The 19,734-nt window shown below is 40.6% G+C and overlaps 1 protein-coding gene across 1 annotated transcript in view; it reads left to right on the top strand.

Moving 5' to 3' along the window:
- Nucleotides 1–524: 524 nt before the first annotated feature.
- Nucleotides 525–19,734, top strand: part of LOC118803724 — a 55,718-nt gene continuing 36,508 nt past the window's right edge. The window contains exons 1-6 of the mRNA XM_036564208.1: nt 525–983; nt 4,004–4,071; nt 4,824–5,111; nt 11,721–11,999; nt 12,095–12,376; nt 14,162–14,294. Coding sequence (XP_036420101.1) covers nt 4,011–4,071; nt 4,824–5,111; nt 11,721–11,999; nt 12,095–12,376; nt 14,162–14,294 — 1,043 coding nt within the window. The 5' untranslated portion in view covers nt 525–983; nt 4,004–4,010. The remainder of the gene's footprint in view (nt 984–4,003; nt 4,072–4,823; nt 5,112–11,720; nt 12,000–12,094; nt 12,377–14,161; nt 14,295–19,734) is intronic.

Raw genomic sequence — 19,734 nt, 5'->3', positions numbered from 1 at the left:
AACCTCCTAGAATCCTTATAGGATGTAGCACTGATTACTTTCGCTGTCTCGTCACAACCTCCTAGAAAGCTGTCAGACAACGTCATAACTTTCTGACGAATCACAGTTCAGCGGTGTGACGGTGTAGAAAAGCACCGAGCAGACGACGCTGTGGCACCGAAACAGTCGCAACGTCACAATGTAGCTGTGTCTGCAGGGCCGTTAGGAATAAAACCTGATGGTTTTGCTTCCTAATGAGAATTGGCTTGATGGTTGCCGTTAGAGGCCATTAGGAAACGATCAGATGTGTGGAATCAGACCCAAAACACCTGAATGAAAAAATGGGTTAAGTGATAATGTCGTTTTCGCAGCAGCCAAAAGTTACCGTGCCGTTGAGCGGCTTCTGCCATTGTGGCAGAGTGCGTGTGTCCGTGACGTCACTGGGGCTGAGAGTGCATGTCTGCAGCCAGACTCTATTGGGTGGGGGTGGGGGGGTCTCTGACTCTGATGGGTTCATAGTGAGTCAGAGTCAGAACCGAGTCGCAGTTCCAGCTCATACGGGTCTGTTCGGGTGGCTGGTAGCCCGTGTAGAATTTACTCCTAATGTGTTTAAAATCCTGTGACTGACGGGTTCATTCGCCTCCTGTGCTGCGTGAAGGAGGAGGCGGAGGGATATAACTCCGCTATAGCTCCGCACCGCAACACTGGGACTGCGTTCATGAGGAGCGGAAGGAAAAGTAGTTCCTGTGCAGTTACAGCAGAGTTTTTAACCTTTCCGCTACCTACATTCACTCCCCGAGCGTAAGAATCGATATACCTGTTTAATCAGAGCGCTTGGTGTTGATATATAATTAAATGTGGGGGTTTGTGCTGTGAGGCATCCGCCCAGCTGCACTTCCTCTGTTCTTCACTTCCTGAAGGGAAACCGAAAGTAACTCTGCAGCGTGTCGCACTGACAGAGAGAGACGAAGAGCGGAGATAAACGGTCTTCAGTCTCCTACAGGGTGAGTGACCTACAGTCAGCACTGACTCTCAGCACTAGCGCTGATTTAAAGCAGGTAAACTCTGTTTATGGTGAACACACAGCGCTGTGTTTACTGTACTGACCCGGATGAACCGTTATGATATGAAATGGCCGCTAGTTCGGTGAATTATTGACCACTGAAAACGGTGAATTATTGGCTCGTGACTAAACTAGAATGTCCAGCTGTTAAAATACTGCTATAACTATATAGTCTTACTGGTTCAGTGTGAACTGGGTGTGTAAACGCCTCGATTACAGCTCGTATTTTCCATTTTCTATAATAAGAGTCAGTAGAGTCAAAATGGCGGTCATTGGTCAGAGATTCCGCTCTCAGCTTTTACCGAGACGGAGAATAATCGGTGCACTTTCAGTTTTCGTGATAAAATGAAAGACAAACTACAACCACATGTAAAAGTCATGTAAACAGATTTTACAGTGTTCACATGATCAGCCAAAGGCTAATAAACTAATAACAGCACAAAACAAAATACAGCTCATTACTTACTGCTTTATAGATTTGTATATAATAGCGGATCTGCCTCAGTGCCCACTGTTAGTGTTTCTGAGGTGGTCGTTCTGTGAGTGGTCCTGTTGCAGCATCACTACAGGTCTACAGCTATAAAACACTGCAGAAACATCTCAAAATAAACTTCTTACATTAAAGGATCCGAGTGACCCTGCAGCAGAAACACTCTGTCAGTCAGAGTTATACTGTGATACTGTAAATAAATAAACCAGGAGAGGCACCAACGAAAATAATCAAATCAATCTGTATTATATATCAGTACTAGTATTACTATGATATTGTAAATAAATGCTATAATGTAAAATTCTGTATGGCAGCTAGTATTACATCAGAAAACAAATATTGTTACCACATTTCATCTCCTATCAGTAATTATGAAATGAATTATTTAGGGGCTTATATAGCTGTGTTATGATTATTACAGGGTTACATGGTTATATGGTTATGCAATGTGGGTGTATCAGTGTTCTGTTCTACTCATGAAGCACAGAGTCGTTCTTCTCTCTGCTGTTTCCTGTTTCTCAGCAGAGAGAAACTGTGAAGTGTTTCTCCATTTGTAAGTGTTTGTATGTAGAACAACCACACAGAATAAACCAAACACTCCTCATGAATTTAGAGCCGTATAACTTTATAGTCATAGCTGTTATGGAGTTTATTTATTCATAATAAGTACATTAATCATGTTTCCTAAGAAGGATTCAGAGAATAGAAGTACTTCATTGCCTTTTCAGCCATTAGTTGTGTATGTATAGGGTGGTAGGCTTGTCATACACTTACACAAACCCATTAATACAAATCAGTGATAGTTTGATAGTAAAGTTTACTGTAATCACCCCAGTGTGTAAGTGAAACTGAGCTTTCAGATGTGTCTAACTGCAGATTTATGTGATTTCATTTTGGAAGTGATGGCAAATATGAATGCATTATAAAAGGTAAATAAATATACATGAACAACAGCTGTTATCAATAGCCTTTAGAGGGGGAGTTTAGTGGAGGTAAATTAAACTAAAAGAAGCTGATCCTACTGGAAAAAAACTCCTTTTCTGAAAATGACAAAGGTAAACCATATGTTCAGCACAAAATATAAATATGTGAATTAATAATTATGTATATAAGTAAACAAACCACTAAATAGTCTAAGGATTTCTTAATAATGCATATGGTAGTTCAAAATGCTGACTGTGCTAAAGAACAGATGATGTTCAGACCACTGGATGTCTTTTCCTTACTTATGGATCTTTTTTGGAAGGTTCCTCTCCTGGTCAGTACTGATGGTGTGTGTGTCTGTAGGTCAGTTCTGTTCTCTCTTTCTCTCTTCTCTCTCTCCTCTCCTGGTCAGTACTGATGGTGTGTGTGTCTGTAGGTCAGTTCTGTTCTCTCTTTCTCTCTTCTCTCTCTCCTCTCCTGGTCAGTACTGATGGTGTGTGTGTCTGTAGGTCAGTTCTGTTCTCTCTTTCTCTCTTCTCTCTCTCCTCTCCTGGTCAGTACTGATGGTGTGTGTGTGTGTCTGTAGGTCAGTTCTGTTCTCTCTTTCTCTCTTCTCTCTCTCCTCTCCTGGTCAGTACTGATGGTGTGTGTGTCTGTAGGTCAGTTCTGTTCTCTCTTTCTCTCTTCTCTCTCTCCTCTCCTGGTCAGTACTGATGGTGTGTCTGTAGGTCAGTTCTGTTCTCTCTTTCTCTCTTCTCTCTCTCCTCTCCTGGTCAGTACTGATGGTGTGTCTGTAGGTCAGTTCTGTTCTCTCTTTCTCTCTTCTCTCTCTCCTCTCCTGGTCAGTACTGATGGTGTGTGTGTGTCTGTAGGTCAGTTCTATTCTCTCTTTCTCTCTTCTCTCTCTCCTCTCCTGGTCAGTACTGATGGTGTGTGTGTGTGTCTGTAGGTCAGTTCTGTTCTCTCTCTCTCTCTCTCTTCTCTCTCTCCTCTCCTGGTCAGTACTGATGGTGTGTGTGTAGGTCAGTTCTGTTCTCTCTCTCTCTCTTCTCTCTCTCCTCTCCTGGTCAGTACTGATGGTGTGTGTGTAGGTCAGTTCTGTTCTCTCTCTCTCTCTTCTCTCTCTCCTCTCCTGGTCAGTACTGATGGTGTGTGTGTGTGTGTCTGTAGGTCAGTTCTGTTCTCTCTCTCTCTTCTCTCTCTCCTCTCCTGGTCAGTACTGATGGTGTGTGTGTGTGTCTGTAGGTCAGTTCTGTTCTCTCTCTCTCTCTTCTCTCTCTCATCTCCTGGTCAGTACTGATGGTGTGTGTGTTTGTCTGTAGGTCAGTTCTGTTCTCTCTCTCTCTCTTCTCTCTCTCCTCTCCTGGTCAGTATTGATGGTGTGTGTGTGTAGGTCAGTTCTGTTCTCTCTCTCTCTCTTCTCTCTCTCCTCTCCTGGTCAGTACTGATGGTGTGTGTGTGTCTGTAGGTCAGTTCTGTTCTCTCTTTCTCTCTTCTCTCTCTCCTCTCCTGGTCAGTACTGATGGTGTGTGTGTGTGTGTCTGTAGGTCAGTCATGCAGTCCTCCTGTTCTGCTCTCTGTGTCCTGATCTTGCTGGTTACTACATTCACGGCTGGTAAGTGTACAGAATCGTTACTCTTGTTGGTCTGTTGGTAAAGTTTTACAGTTTTTCATCTAAACTGCACTCAAAACACATTTCCAAATGAAATTTTCCACAGAGTCAGTTTGCTGTTGCAGATGGACGACACTGTTTCCCTTGTTTCATTTGAATTCTACCATCTTTCTTGTGTAAATGTTTGATCTACATATTCTTTGATAATGACATTTTAAATGGCTTATTAATTTATTCAGTTTAAATTTACAGGAACACTCATACAGGGATACGGATTATACACATTTCTGTAAACCTGCCAGTTTAGCCAGTTTGGCTAATAGTCAGCTGTAGTTTCTGAGCGTGCAAATAAAATATTTTTCAGTTAAATTTTTCTTGACACCGTTATTGTTTGATTGTATGAAACATATTACTGTAGTTTGGAAAATCAGTTTTTTCATTTGTACTTTAATTTAAATAATGCATTGTCATTTAAATAAAACTACACATGAAACATCTAAGTCTTAGTGAAAATCTCAGTGTTAATGTGCCAGATGCCAGTGTCATTACACATTAATGAAAATATATGTAATATAGGAATACATCACCCTTTTAGATATTAAATTTATTTTATGAATTTCTCTGATATGCTTGTGTACGTTTTGTTGTTTCTGTTTGCTTTATTCTCTGTTTTCTCTCTAATCATTTCATACAGTTAGTTTATTGATGATGAATTTAACAAGTTTGTTTCTGTTCTCTTTCAATGTCTGTATCAGCTGTTCCTCCAGTGAAGGTGAAGCTTCATGACTCTGCTACTCTGCCCTGCTCTAAGAGATGCTCTGGTTCAGCAAAATGGACTCTGTTTGATAAATCCAGTGGTACTTTGGCTGAGTGTGATCAGACTTCATGTAGATCAGTGAAGGAGGGATATCAGATGACCCTTGCTGCGTACCGGGCGGGAGATCTCTCTCTCATCATCACTGACGCTGATTTCACTAAGAGTAACACGTACGCGTGTGACTGTGATGGTAAAGATCTCTGTGATGTGACTCTTCAGGTTGAGCGTAAGTGTTCTTTATTTTCTCGACTGTGATCCCCAAATATAGATATTTTTTTCTTCTAGTATCCTACGTGGCTAAACATAATAAAATAGAGAACAGTGTCAGCCTAATCACTAATCACTATGATGTGCATGTGTCACTGAAAAGTGCCTTTGACTGTTAAATGATTATTTCAGGTTTTACAGGGCGACTCACAGCAGCTCACACTCACCGTATTTTAGCCTGTTTACATTCTCCTCACTCAGTAATGACACTTCCTTCAGTTTTAACAACAAACGTCTTACAAATCTAATGCTGAGAGAACAGAAACCTGGACTGAATGGGTGAGACGGATGCTAATCACATACATTTTTAGCTCCTTTACATATGCTGAACCCCCAAGATGTGTTCAAAACATTTATCACTTTAAAACATACTTGCTTCATCAAATAAATAAAAAAAACGATTTCTGTGATAAAAAACAAGTATTCATCGAGAAAAAATAAAGCCTTAGAGATGAGGGTGAGACATGACTGTCAGGTGATTGCACTGTTTAAAGAACACAGCACTTTTAAAGTAGGGTTAGATTATATAGAGGAGAGAATATTTTGTGTTTCGTATTTGTGTGATTTTTGTTTATAGTTATGACTGTGTGATTGGTGAAGCACAGAGAAATTGTTGGTGAGATTGTTTTTCTCTGGGTTTGTATTAAGCTTATTTCCCTTAATAACCCATACAGGTGATCTTTACTTGATGTGAACTGTAGTTAAACTGTTTTATTTACAGTGACTGAGTGAATGTACTTTATACATAGAGCATTAATCTGTATGGAATATTCACATTAGATCAGCACCTTCTTACTCTGTTTTGGGGGATTTATTGTATTTTCAGGTGCATGAAGATCACACATCTGTGGATTTGCTGATGTGTGAGAGAGACTGTTGCGGGTCTATCGTGACGTTATGTCACAATATTTATTAGATAAATAGCTCATATTGTCCTGCCCCATTTTATTGTGAGCTTAGTGTGCATCTAGGAGTCACAATACAAACACACAGGTTTTATAACTATCAACACTTAATTAGTCACATGACTTTGTTGGAGTTCCTGACTGATTCACAAATGAGGTAGTGAAAATCAGCAGTCTGTGAGAAACAAAATATAAATAAAAATTTAGTACAAAACATACCCAGAATAATGTAACGGTAAAACTAAAAACAGATTTTAGTTAGATAACTTTAGTTAAAGCATGGCTCTTTAAACTGGTAGCAGACCATTTCCACCCTCTCTTCATCCCTTAAGTACTTTTCAGACATAAAATGTGGCTCAAACTGCTCTACAGTACAGTTAACGATAACAGTAAGGCAGAGAACATAAAACAGTGAACAGCACATGATAGAACAAGATTAAAAGGAGCATTTAATAAATAAAAATAAAAGGTTAAAAATATGGAGAAGTCAAGAAAGCATTACATTTAAATTAAGAATTGAAATAAAAATTAAAGTTAAAACTAAATTCATAGAATAGAATTCTAAGTAAACACAACAAAACAATGGAGCAATATATAATAAAGACCAACTAATAGAACGCTAAACTAAATGAAAATGTTTTCAGCTGGTTTTTACATATTAGTAAGGGTCAGTGCCTGGCGTATGCCAATAGGGTCAAGATCTTTGGTGTGTGGTAACGCAAGTCTGTGTCCCCAGTCTTATATGATTCATTTATATAATACTTATCTTGAACACAGTCCGTCAGGCTTTCTGAAATGTATGAAGGTGCTAAAACATTTAGAGCTTTAAAAACATTTTTCTAATAAAATCAGTGACCCACCCTGCCTGGTTGCAGGCAATCTCTGCTGTAGAATACAGGTCTTTCCCAAATGTCTTTCCAACTATTAAAAAGCATATGCTATTATTGTTACACCAATTTTACTCGACAGTACAGTAACCGGAAATTCAGATTTCCATGATATGGGCCTTTTAAACATTTGTCCCCCACTGGCTATAAATAAACACATAAAAGAGAGACTCTGTGATACACAGAGAGTCAGAAGACTGTGCTGTTATTTTAAGTGAGTTTACTGTTTATGGTAGATGAGTTAGCTGCCTTATTGCAGTTATTTCACTTTTGTGTAGTGATTGTGGTTAGTGAGCTGACTAATATCCATGAAAATAACATTAAGCTCGACATGGACAAATTTACTGAAGGACTGAAACAGCAAAAGTTGAAGAAATTTAAAAGAGAAAAGATTACAAGGAAGGCAAGAAGTATGCATGGAGTTTCACGTTCCCCTCGCCCGCTCACTGACCATGGTCATAACTAGCATAAGGACACTGAGGGCTGGAGCTCAGCAGTTTCAGAGAGGTTTTAGAAGATTCAGAGTGGAAACAGCAGTGAGATTACCCAACCAGCAGTGCCTGCCCACTGTGTTCATCTCTGTATGGGACACCACACTACCAAGAGTGACTCTGACATACTGAGATGGTCAGATATGATATGATATGATATATGATATGATATGATATAGATGTGAGAGTTTATGAGGGTGACTAACATGTTACGATTGTAAAATGTGAACCCCACAATTTGTATTTTGTTTAGAGTGCTCATAACATCCTTAGCTAAATTAGTATGCTTTAGCCTAGTTCCAGTAACTGCTCCAGTAGCTGAAATCATACGGATAAATAAATGATTAAATATTTAACTCAATAAAATTAAACAGGGTAACGAGTGTCAGTTCGTAGAGCAGTAATAGTAGTTTATGGAAGCATGTAGGGCTGAAGTGAAAAAATGACAGTAAAAGGTAAATAAGCATTATAGACAGATAAAAAAGTGGACAATGAATATGTAATAATAACAGTTGGTGTAATTCAGCAGTGAGTTTAGTGTGGTGTAAGTCATTTTTCTGCTAAATGAACCTCACTAAAATGTTGATCCTAGTTATGGTCCTGTTCCTCACAAACCCCGAATATCAGAAGAGGGTTGTTAACTTTACTGTCAGTCAACAGGAGCAGAGGAACAACTAATTCCTTCTACAGATTTTCAGCTGGAGCTGAGTTACACAGAGGGTCAAGAATACATAGAGTTCAGGGCAGTGCAGCATGAGACTGCAGCTTGTCATGCAAACTGCAGCAGTGAAATAATGGAGCTGTCAACAAGCTTGAAACAAAGCAGAAAATGACAGTAACAGTAACAGTAGCAGTAGCAGTATCAGTCTGCTGTATCTGCTGCCATTCAGTGCAGTTAAATTGAGTGGAATGTGTAATCAGCTGCATGTGTAATATCTGCACCCGTCTTCTGTGTGATCCTCCCACATTTTGTGCAGTCCTCCCTCAAATTCATATGAGGTAAAGAGGCACATTCAGTGTTTTTCCATGCACACTGCCCATAAACTGCTTGTTTAGGCTCGTGCACCAGTTTTGTACTGAAGACGCAGGCAGAATGCGTCCAGCTTGTTCCTGACATGGGAGTAAAAGACTCAGTACATTGAGCCCAGAGAGTTCAAGAGTAGAGAAAATGATCAAACGTTCAGCCTAGATCACCCACATACAGAGAGCAGGTCCAGACTGAAGCAGTAATTAACATTTCAGACGAGAATGTTTCAGTGCACTCTGAGGGTTTTTCCCCTCATACATTCACATTAAATAAATTTGACATAAAGATTGATCTTAAGTAAGACTGCTAAGTCACCTGTAACCAGGTCTGAGGGGACTTTATGTGTCTTGCACCAACCAAAGTTATGCCCAGACACAGTTAAGACTGATCCTGTCCACAGTCATTAATTTGAAAGCGTGTAACAAAGACAGTTACTAAGGCTATGTTTACACAGCAGGTAAAAGAGGCCCAAATCTGATTTTCTCACCAAATCTGATTTTTTTTGTTTGTCTGTTCAGATTATCTTTTAAATGTGATCTGTATGCGACATCAGTCTGAACAGATCAGCTCCTAAACCGACCTGCATGCGCAAAAGAACAGATCTTCACACGGCGGCTCGTCCAGAGGTAAACAGTCATGACGGCCAGCGAACGCCAGTCGCTCCTGGAGCTTCAGTTTCGTCTTAGCCAGCATCACAGGAGCGAGTATGAAGTTCCAGTGATTGACAGCTGGACTCATCACCCAGAATGGGTTCGAGTTCGCTGTAAAAAGGGCGCGTTATTCGCCCACGGCCACTTCTTTGGTTTGGCTTCTTTAAACTGTTCTCTGACGCTGCAGCCTTGGTCTCCTCCGGCTGCGTTCGGCCGCTTCCTTTGAAACCTCTTTGAACACGGAGCAGTTTGATGTGTCTCTATATTAAAGTCTAACGATAAGCCTAATTGTTCATGAGTCTCAGCAGCGCCAAATTACGACGAATGTGGAGTTGGATTGACATAAAAGTTTATCTGTTCACACTGACACACTGACACACTGACACACAGACACACACCTGTGTCACATTTGAGGAAAAAGATCAGATTTGGGCCACTTTTACCTGCTGTGTAAACGTAGCCTAAGTGATCTGCGAGGTCGTTTAAGAGTGGAAATATGAATTATGCTGCCTACATGCTACAAGCACCTGAATATAAACAGACAGCAGTGTTAGTGCACATGTAGCAACAGTTGTTACCCTCATAATTCAGAGGAGCTGGTAATATTCAGAGGAGAAATGTTATTACAATTTGATGTGACAGCAGTTCATTTTTATGATGAATGAATCCAGATTAGACCTGGAGCTCCTAATCTGGACCTGACTCAGACTGCAGGACAGTGTAGTGACTCTTTACTGGGTTTTGATGTACTGGGCACCCCTGGTTTACTGGGTTCTTTCTGAGATATTTCCACTCCGTCAGTGTCTTTACTGTTTTTGTCACAGTTTTTGACTTTGTGCATGTCCTTAACCTGGTTTTTGTCCTTCATGTTTTTGTCCTTAGCCCATCATGGATTAGTAGGTCTCTGCTATGTTTGTGTTTTGGACAGTTTGTGGATTAGATTTGTCTGTCTCCATCCTCTTTAACTCACAGACTTTAATTAAAATCTGCATTTCCATCCCAGTGAGGTGTCCTAGTTTACAGTTTTACTAATGGTGGCAGTAATTCCAGACGTCTCTATACCTAACAGACTTAAAGATCATGTTTTTTTTTCTTCTCTTTTTGTCTTTACCTAAGATCTGACAGATCAAGATACCATTTTTCACATTCATATTACAGAAGCAAATTTCATCTCAATTCAGGAATCTCATCTTCAGCTTCTTATCTCCAGTTAGGAAATCTTAAGTTGCTCAAACAAATTCAACAATCAACTGTCATGTCTGTTACCTAGCAACCGACCATAAGCAAAACTTGTGGAGCAAAAACAACATAAAGCAAGTGAATATTTACAGTTTAGTTGGTACTATAAACTTCTGTAAAATGGATAAACAAACATAAGGGCTTTAAAACTTAAATCCAATTAACTGGAAGTGCTTTTAACATTTTTCATCCACATTAACGCATCAAGACAAGGCCAGGGAATGGGCACAAATAGCAGAGAAGGTGTCTGCATGTCGGGAATTTATTGGACTGAAGAATCAGTAAAAAAACAAAAAAAAAACAAAACGCTGCTGTACGAGCAACAAAATGAGAAAAACGGGAGGTGGGAACGTTGATTCTCCTATGCTAGGCCCTTTGGACACAGGAATTTTGTGCAGATGACTGGAAGGATCCTCTGTCGCTGTCTGTGAGCTCTTCCTCACTAGGAAACTGAATTTACACAGGTGCCAAATTACTGATCACAGTTGCTGCTTCTCTGAGATTACAAAACATAGCTGGCTGAGAAATACATCTATATCAGCGACTTCGCTTTGAAAATCGCCTTTGAAAAAACCGTAGTGTGTTAGCTGCACCATGACTGGGAGAGCACAGTGACACCTTGTTGGCTCCAAATCTGGCTGCAACTGCTCAGCTAACTGCAGTATCATGGCCCGTGGGAGACGGTAGTTGTTAATAAGTGTTTTGTTGTTGAAACGCAACACATCATTTGGTTCCGCCAAAAGTCTTCTAAGTATTTTACATCTGTGGTCATCATTCTGTATGATGAATAAATGCGAAGCCATTATGCTAGTAAATGCTAATGTTGTTCTACTACAGCTGCCCGTAAACAATGGGTTCTGTTCCCAACTGAATGTTTTAACAGTAAAAATGTAAACTTTAAGCAGAAGTTCGGGGGTTGTCTTAAAGTTAAGAAAATATTTTGGATATTTTGGCAACTTAGGATGTTGCTGTAAAACCATTTTCTGATCTGGAAATAAGATTGTGGGCTTCTGTCCTAAACTCAGTCTTAACTGAAGTTACCATGACAACAAAGCAGATATGATCTCAGACTTAAGAATTTTCTGTAATACGGCCTCTGATGAGTGTAAGTGCTTTAACATGTTTTAAGAACACTAGCTATGATGGCTATAGTGTACAAAATGCTTTTTTAGGGGGAAATTATTTTTTCTGTGCACTTAATTGTATATTTCTGATATAAAGATTGTGATTTTAAAGAGCTGCTGAGAAACTGAATTATTTAAATTATTCAGCTTGATGATATTTCTAAATCTATTTCTTTAATAAATAGTTATAATAAATGTCCAATATATCCAATAAAGTTACGAAGTTCTTATTCTCTCTTCTTCAGACTCTGAATCAACTATTCCTTCAGTGAAGGTGAATCTTCATGACTCTGCTAATCTGTCCTGCTCTGAGAGATGCTCTGGTTTGGCCAGATGGACCAAATACCATAAACCCACTGATGCTCTGGCTGAGTGTAATCAGACTGACTGCAGATCAGTGAAAGAGGGATATCAGATGATCCATGATCGTCTCACCATCACTGACGCTGATTTCACTAAGAGAGGCTGGTACACGTGTTTGTGTGATGGTACATACCTCTGTGATGTGGCTCTAAGGATTGAGGGTAAGTGTTTATCAGCTTTTCTCACTGACAGTTTCTGACTAAACTCCAGAGAATTATTCACAACTGGTGAAATCCCTGTTTGTTTCTCTCCTCAGCCTTGAATACTCCACGTCAGATAAAGGCTGGTGAATCTGTGTTTCTGGATTTGGACATATCAGATCCAGTGGAGGTGATTTATAGCAGCACAGGTTCATCCAGTGGTCAGATCTGTACAGTGGATGGACACTCACTACAGTGTAAACCTGAATATAAACAAAGAGCGTCAGTCCAAACTGTTCTTGAGCTGAAAGAAATAAAGCCATCTGATAGTGGAGATTATACAATACGGGACTTCAGGAATAAAGAGGATATTCACATCTACACAGTGACCATATCAGGTATGAGTTTACTGAGATTTACCTCTGTATTCATGAAGGTATGTTTCTTTTTCAGTACTGACTGTAGTTCAGCCTCTCCAAGGTAAGACAGTCTGAACAAATTAGCTTAATCACACAGCTACACTCCAGCATTTACAGTGCTGTGAAATTATATATGCCCCCTCCTGATTTCCTCTGTTATTCTCTTTGTCACATTAAATGGTTTTACAACATTGTACAAAATGTAATATAAGACAAGCAGAACATAAAGCAACACAAAAAAGATCATTTATTGAAGGAAAAAAGTTTTGCAACACTTATCTCACCCATGTGAAAAAGTAATTGCCCCCTGTACTTGATAACTGGATGTGCCACCTTTAGCAGCAACAGCTGCAACCAGACACTTCTGTAACTGGAGATCAGTGCTCATCGCTGTGCAGCAGGGGTGCTCATACTTTTGTGGCTTGAAATCTGCTTTTTCCAGTGGACAGGTCATTGTGATCTACCTTAAAAAAAGGTTGGCCTCATCCTTTTTTATAAACTTTAAACCTTTTTTAAAGCACTTCAGTGGCCTATATTGATATTCAGCATTACAGGGCAAACAATCAAAAGGTCACCCTAACCTTACTCTGGGGATTGACTTGTGACACTATGACTGTATGTATTGTCAATTTAAATCAAAATAGTGAATGTGACATATTTAAATAAACTTAACTCAAAATATCTGTCTTGGACATGTCTGGTCAGTTAAGTTTTTCTGAGCCTTGCCCTTCATACTACAGACAGCTCCATACAGAGGTCAGCTACTAAAAGGATGAGTGGTGCTTAGAGGTTGACCATGACCAAAAGTCCTTAGTGGTTTGCGGTAGAGAAAACTGATGCAGCAGCCACCTGTGATGGCAGAAGAATGGCTTCAACATCAGTAAAGCGGAGAACCAGAAACTGACAGAAGACAGAACTGGCATTTAGCAGAGCTTAACAGGGTTAATGGAGTCCATCCTGAGACACTCAGAGACTGTTATCATTTAACCCCTTAAATGGCCAGTTTTATTACACACTTCTATAACCTAAGAACAGCTCAGCCAGTTTGCACTGAAGCCCCAGTAGTGACTGAAGAATAAGCCTTAGCATGTAATAAGCCTGAGATTATAAGGGATGTACAAAAGCCACATCTCATTTTTATTACTCAGTTATTACATGATGCTGATTGTTTGAACTGATTACATTCCTTAGTCATATTTCACTCACTGAACAGTGAATTCAGTCAGTTTTTATCAGTTTGTTTGGGGTAAATAAACCTGAACACACAATTTCAGTGTCAGGAATTGCAGAGAAAAGATTTTGTCTGGCTGGGTCAGTTCATTTGAGACCATGCTGAGATAAGTGGTCACTGCAGTGTGTTCCTGATCCGGGGGGGTTTTGGCAAATATGGGGGATCGCAAAAGAAATGTTGATGGAATAATTAATACAATTTTAATGAATAATTAAGTTCATTTTTACAACACGGTATATATAAATAAATATAATAAAAAATAATGTCATTAGTGTGAGAGCAGTTCTGTACTGTAATACACTGTAAATAATAATGAGGTGATTAAAGCTCTTTGTGGAGTGTTGTGTAGGAGCTCCACAGCAGACTGTGTGTAATAAATGATGAGTAATCAGGTTTAATGTCATTAGTGTGGAGCAGTTCTGTACTGTAATACACAGTAAATAATAATGAGGTGATTAAATGATTCTCTGGATCTACACTGTACAGATCAACACCACATGGTTTAAAATGTCTGTTCTTTATGTGTTTTTCAGATGGAGAACCACTTCCAAGATGGGCAATTGCACTGATAGCTGTGGTGGCGGTGGTGGCGTTTCTGGCAGTGGGGATTTTGATTTGCTTTTTGCGCAATAAGAAAATCAGAGAAGTACTGAAGACAGAATCCATGTAAGTGTTTGTGCAAATGTTTAACATTAATCGCTGAGAGATGAATATCCATCATTCTCTCTCGCTCTGTTCCTCTCTTTGATTCTCTCTCTGTTTCTGGTTCTCTGTTTCTCTCTCTCTACATTCTTTCTCTGTTTTTCTCTGTTTCTCTCACTGTTCTCTCTGTCTGTAACACATAAAGATAAATAAGAAAAAGATGATATAGATTATAATAGAACACTAGAAATTAAGTTATTTACAGGGTTATTAGTAATCAAAGAAAAAGAAAAGGAAAATAAAAGAGTCAAGACAAATTTCAGGATATATAATAATCTATAATAATCACTACCGGTTATTTGTTTGTTCTCACTGGTCATCCCTCAGGTTGTGACAGGCGGTCACGTATCTGGCTGCGTGTGTGATCAGCTTGCTCCTCTCTCCCAACACGTACGGCAGTTTCTCAGAGTCACTGCAGAGCTGGAACTCAGGACAGACGCTGCTCACCTTCCCATAGAACTCCTTTCTAATGGAGTCATATCTCGAGCAGCTCTGTGAGGAAGTGCAGCTCCGTCTCCACCACTGAGACTCACAGTGGGAGCACAGTCTGGCCTCTCTGGGTAACCAGGTCTGTCTGAGAGCTCACAGTGAGAGCACAGTCTGGCCTCTCTGGGTAACCAGGTCTGTCTGAGAGCTCGCAGTGAGAGCACAGCCTGGCCTCTCTGGGTAACCAGGTCTGTCTGAGAGCTCACAGTGAGAGCACAGCCTGGCCTCTCTGAGTGACCAGCTCTGTCTGAGAGCTCACAGTGAGAGCACAGTCTGGCCTCTCTGGGTAACCAGGTCTGTCTGAGAGCTCACAGTGAGAGCACAGTCTGGCCTCTCTGGGTAACCAGGTCTGTCTGAGAGCTCACAGTGAGAGCACAGCCTGGCCTCTCTGGGTAACCAGGTCTGTATGAGAGCTCGCAGTGAGAGCACAGTCTGGCCTCTCTGGGTAACCAGGTCTGTCTGAGAGCTTACAATGAGAGCACAGTCTGGCCTCTCTGGGTGACCAGGTCTGTCTGAGAGCTTACAATGAGAGCACAGTCTGGCCTCTCTGGGTGACCAGGTCTGTCTGCGATGGCCAGGCTGTGCTCACTGAGTCTGTACATGGTCAGCACTCTCCTCAGTTGTCTGTCTGTAGTTGCTGTGAGGTGCGGTGCTGATGTATAATCTCGACTTAGGGCCGAATAGCACTGAAGCTTGTGCTGTTGATGTGTGGTCTCAGTCCAGTGGGTGATGTAGTTTTGTTTTTGTTTGGTGATAATCTGATTGGGTCTGATTTTCTGGGCGAGCGTGTGGTCAGACTCATTGGTGTCGGTGATGTCGCTGGGTTGTAGGTCACTGAGACTCAGGACCACCTGGCTCAGGGGGCTCCTGTCGATGTTCAGCTCCTGACTAGCCAGTGCTTTATAGTGGAGTGACTGGGGGTCACTGGATTTTATGTGTTTCCAGAAGTTTAGAGCTCTTTTTTGAATGTTTAATAGGAGTGGATACTGTCCTAATTCAGCCCTGCACACAGTGTTCAGTGCTTTTCTCTGCACATGGAGGATGTTTTTGCTGAATTCTGTGTTCAGGGCTTCAGTTGGATGTTTGTCCCAATTTGTAAACTTGTTTTGTGTCAGGGGTCCCCATACCTCACTGCCATATAGTGCAATTGGTTCAATTACTGATTGGAAGATTTTTAGCCAGATTGTGATTGGTATTTCAAATTTGATTGATTTTTTAATAGTAAAAAGAGCTCTCCTCACTTTTTCCCCCGAGTTCCTTCACAGCCAAGTCAAAACCTCCTGTGGAGCTAATAGTAATGCCCAGATAAGTATGTTTTAGATTGTTTGATGTCGGTGTTGTCAATTGTGTAAATATAATTCACTTGATTTTTAGACCTCTTTTGAAACATTACTATTTTGGTTTTTTGATGGTTTATTTTCAAAGCCCAATTTTTACAGAAGTTGTCCAAGATTTCTAAACTTTGACCTCTCTGGTAGGTGACAGTAGGACAAGGTCATCTGCATAGAGGAGGTATTTAATTGTTGTGTCTCCCATAGAGAGGCCGGGTATTTCACTACACTGGTCGAGTTTTTCAGCCAGTTCATTGATGTATATGTTAAACAGGGTGGGGCTCAGGCTGCAGCCCTGTCTCACTCCTCGCGACTGTGGAAAGAACCCAGTTCTGATTGTTCCAATCTTCACTGCACATTTACTGTGAGAATACATTGATCATACACCCCCCCGCCACACCCCACTTTCAATAAGTTTATAAAATAGTCCGTTATGCCAAATTGAGTCAAAAGCTTTTCGAAAGTCTACGAAACACGCAAAGATTTTGCCCTTATTTTGGTTTACGTATTTATCGATTAGTGTGTGATGAGTGAAAATGTGGTCAGATGTTCGATGATTTGGTAAGAAGCCAATCTGGTTTTTGCTTAGAACATTATGTTCTTTTAGAAAGTTTGTTATCCGAGTGTTGAGGATGCTGCAGAAGACCTTTCCCAGGTTACTGTTCACGCAAATTCCTCTGTAATTGTTTGGGTCAAATTTGTCTCCAGATTTAAATATGGGGGTGATGAGCCCCTCATTCCAGACTGTGGGGAAATGGCCTAGATTTAAAATAAGATTGAAAAGTTTGAGAATAGCCAATTTGAATTTAGGGTCTGTGTTTTTTAGCATTTCATTTAAAATGCCATCTGTACCACAGGCTTTTCTGGGTTGCAGGCCTCTGAGTTTTTCCTCTAATTCTTCTATTGTGATGGAGAAGTCCAGTGGATTTTGATAATCCTTAATTGTTATATTAAGAATTTCTAGTCGTCCAGATATTTTTTGTTCTACATTTACAGATGGCATTCTGTATAATTTTTCAAAATGGTTTCTCCATATATCCCCATCTCTAATTCCTATATGATCTTTTTTTCTGTTTAGCGATTTCCAGTGGTCCTAGAATGAATTGGAGTTGAGTGATTTCTCAGTCATTTATTTGATTTTGCATGTATTTGTGCTTTTTTGTTTTCAGTATACATTTATATTCTTTAAGTATCTCACAGTATTTTGTGCGCAGTTCCTGATTATGTGGTTCTCTGTGTTTCTGATTGAATACATTTCTAACTTCTTGCCTCTTTTTTTGCAGTCCTGATCAAACCATTTGTTGGCTGAGAGCTCTTTGATTCGTTTTTCTTAGCAGTCAGATTTATAATTTGTGTGGCATGATTAAAAATTCTGTTGAGGTTTTCCACAGCCACGTCGACTCCCTCTCTATTTTGGGGGTAGATGTTTGACAGGAAGGAGTCAAGAAGTGTCTGGATATCTTGGCTGCTGATGGCGTGGAGATGTTTTTCGGTGCTGTCCTGAGCCCACCTGAGGGGTGGTCTGAGTTTGTATATTTGGTTGGGTTTTTGCCGATTATCATTTGTAGCTGTTCTTTTCAGGTATATAGTGATTTGGCTGTGGTCAGAGAGGGGTGTTAATGGCTTGACTGTAAAGGCTCTCAGGAAAGTCAGGTCCAGATCGGTTATGGTGTAGTCCACCGTACTGCTGCCTAGAGCTGAGCTGACCGAAGGAGTCCCCTTGCAGCCGTCCGTTTATGATGTACAGACCCAGGCTTCGACAGACCTGCAGTAGGTTCTTCCCATGTGCGTTTACTGACTTGTCACACTTTTCTCTCGGGGAGTACGAGGGGAAATTAATATGATCTCCTGTTATAAAGTGATCACCTTGAGTGCTGATGAAGTCTGGTTGCTCTCCTGTTCTCGCGTTTAGGTCCCCACAGATAATTACATGGCCTTGTTTTTAGAAATGGATGATTTCATTTTCTAGGTTTGGGAAGGTTTCTTCATTGAAATAGGGGGATTCTAAAGGAGGGGTATTTATTGCACAAAGGAATAGATATTGAGGTGTTGAGATTAATTGCTTACTAATTTTTAACCACAAATTATTTTGTCCTTGTTTTATTGTTTCAATAGAATTGGTTATTTCTGATTTAAACCATATGAGCATCCCCCCTGAGTTTCTCCCCTGAGTCACTCCTTTTGACTTGGTGGAGGGGACCACTAACTCCCTGTAGCCTGGGGGACAACCAGTGGGCTCGTCTCCTCTACACCAAGTTTCCTGCAAAATTAATATATCAACATTTCCTACTTCCTTCAAAAAATCAGGGTTTCTACTTTTTAAACCAAATAAAGAAGACTTTAAACCTTGAATATTCCATATAGAAATGCGAAAAGATGTCATTCTGTACAAGCTGGAGTGTGTTACTATTCATGTTTTTGAAATGAGAAAAATAATTGCAAACAAATAAAATAAATAGTTATAATGAATCTTTGAAAATAGAATTTGATGTCTTACTCACTGAACTTAAATTGAGTTATATACAATGTTTTTTTTTTGTTTTTTTTTTAAACTAACATTAACTGTTAATGTACTTTACCTTTATGGTGATGTGATTCTTACCACAGACCATGTCCCATTAGACAAGTGCATTTGGCTGAGCACCTGCTGTATGTCTCTGAGCTCAGAGTTATTAGGGTTTGCTGCTCCACTGACAGCCTGAGCATAGGTCAGTGCTCCTGGCCTGCTCTGGAGTTGTTGGGGAGGTGGATGTGGTCATAGACGCAGGTTGCATCCAGAGTCGGGTGGTGGGCGAGGTGGGTGTTTGGTCTGAGGGCACACTCTCTGGAGATGCTGGCGTTGATTTTCTGAATAGTGTACGGATGAAAGTCTTTGCAGGGCAGCAGGGTGGAGATGATGATCTTCGTATTAGGGAAGGTGTTGCTGGCCTTCTCTATCACTGCCCTCAGGGATATGGCCACTCTTTCTTGCTGAGCTCTGAGGTCATTTGTCCCTGTGTGTATTATGATGTGGCTTGGTGACCCTAGTGTTGCCTCTGTGAGTAATTCCAGTGCTTTTCGTGTAGAAGGGCACCAGAGTTTAGCCACTCTGTGTCTGGGGAAGAGTTTTTTCTCAAAGTGCAATGTCCAGCTGGTCTGTGGTTCTTCTTTCTGCTCTGTTTGTGTCTTTGACACTGGGCTCTAGATGTACTTGTTGGCTGGGAGGAGACTGCTGTGAGCTTGTGGGGGTAGAAGGTGGAGGAGGCTTCTGTGAGTTGGTGGAGGTTGAGATAGAAGGTGGAGGCTGAACCTGAGTGGACGGGTTAGTCTGGGTGGAGTTATCTGCTGTTAGGGTATGTGACTGTGCAGAACTGCACTGGACTGCAGAGCGAGGCCACGCCCTCTTCAGGGCAGCAGGGGATGAACAAGGCTCCGTCTGAGAGCTCATTTGCATGTAGCTGCCTCGGAATGTTGTGACTGCCTCGGAATGTTGCGAGCAAATGAGCGACTTTTCAAATGTCGACGGTCAACTGACACTTTAAGTTTAGCCTTTAGCTTAGCTTTAGCTTTTATTGTCAAAGTCACTTAAAATATTAAAACGTTAAATA

The sequence above is a fragment of the Colossoma macropomum genome, unplaced genomic scaffold, assembly GCF_904425465.1.
Source record: "Colossoma macropomum unplaced genomic scaffold, Colossoma_macropomum, whole genome shotgun sequence".
Taxonomy (NCBI): domain Eukaryota; kingdom Metazoa; phylum Chordata; class Actinopteri; order Characiformes; family Serrasalmidae; genus Colossoma; species Colossoma macropomum.
The sequence above is the reverse complement of the archived record's forward strand: the minus strand, read 5'-3'. Positions and strand labels throughout refer to the sequence as shown.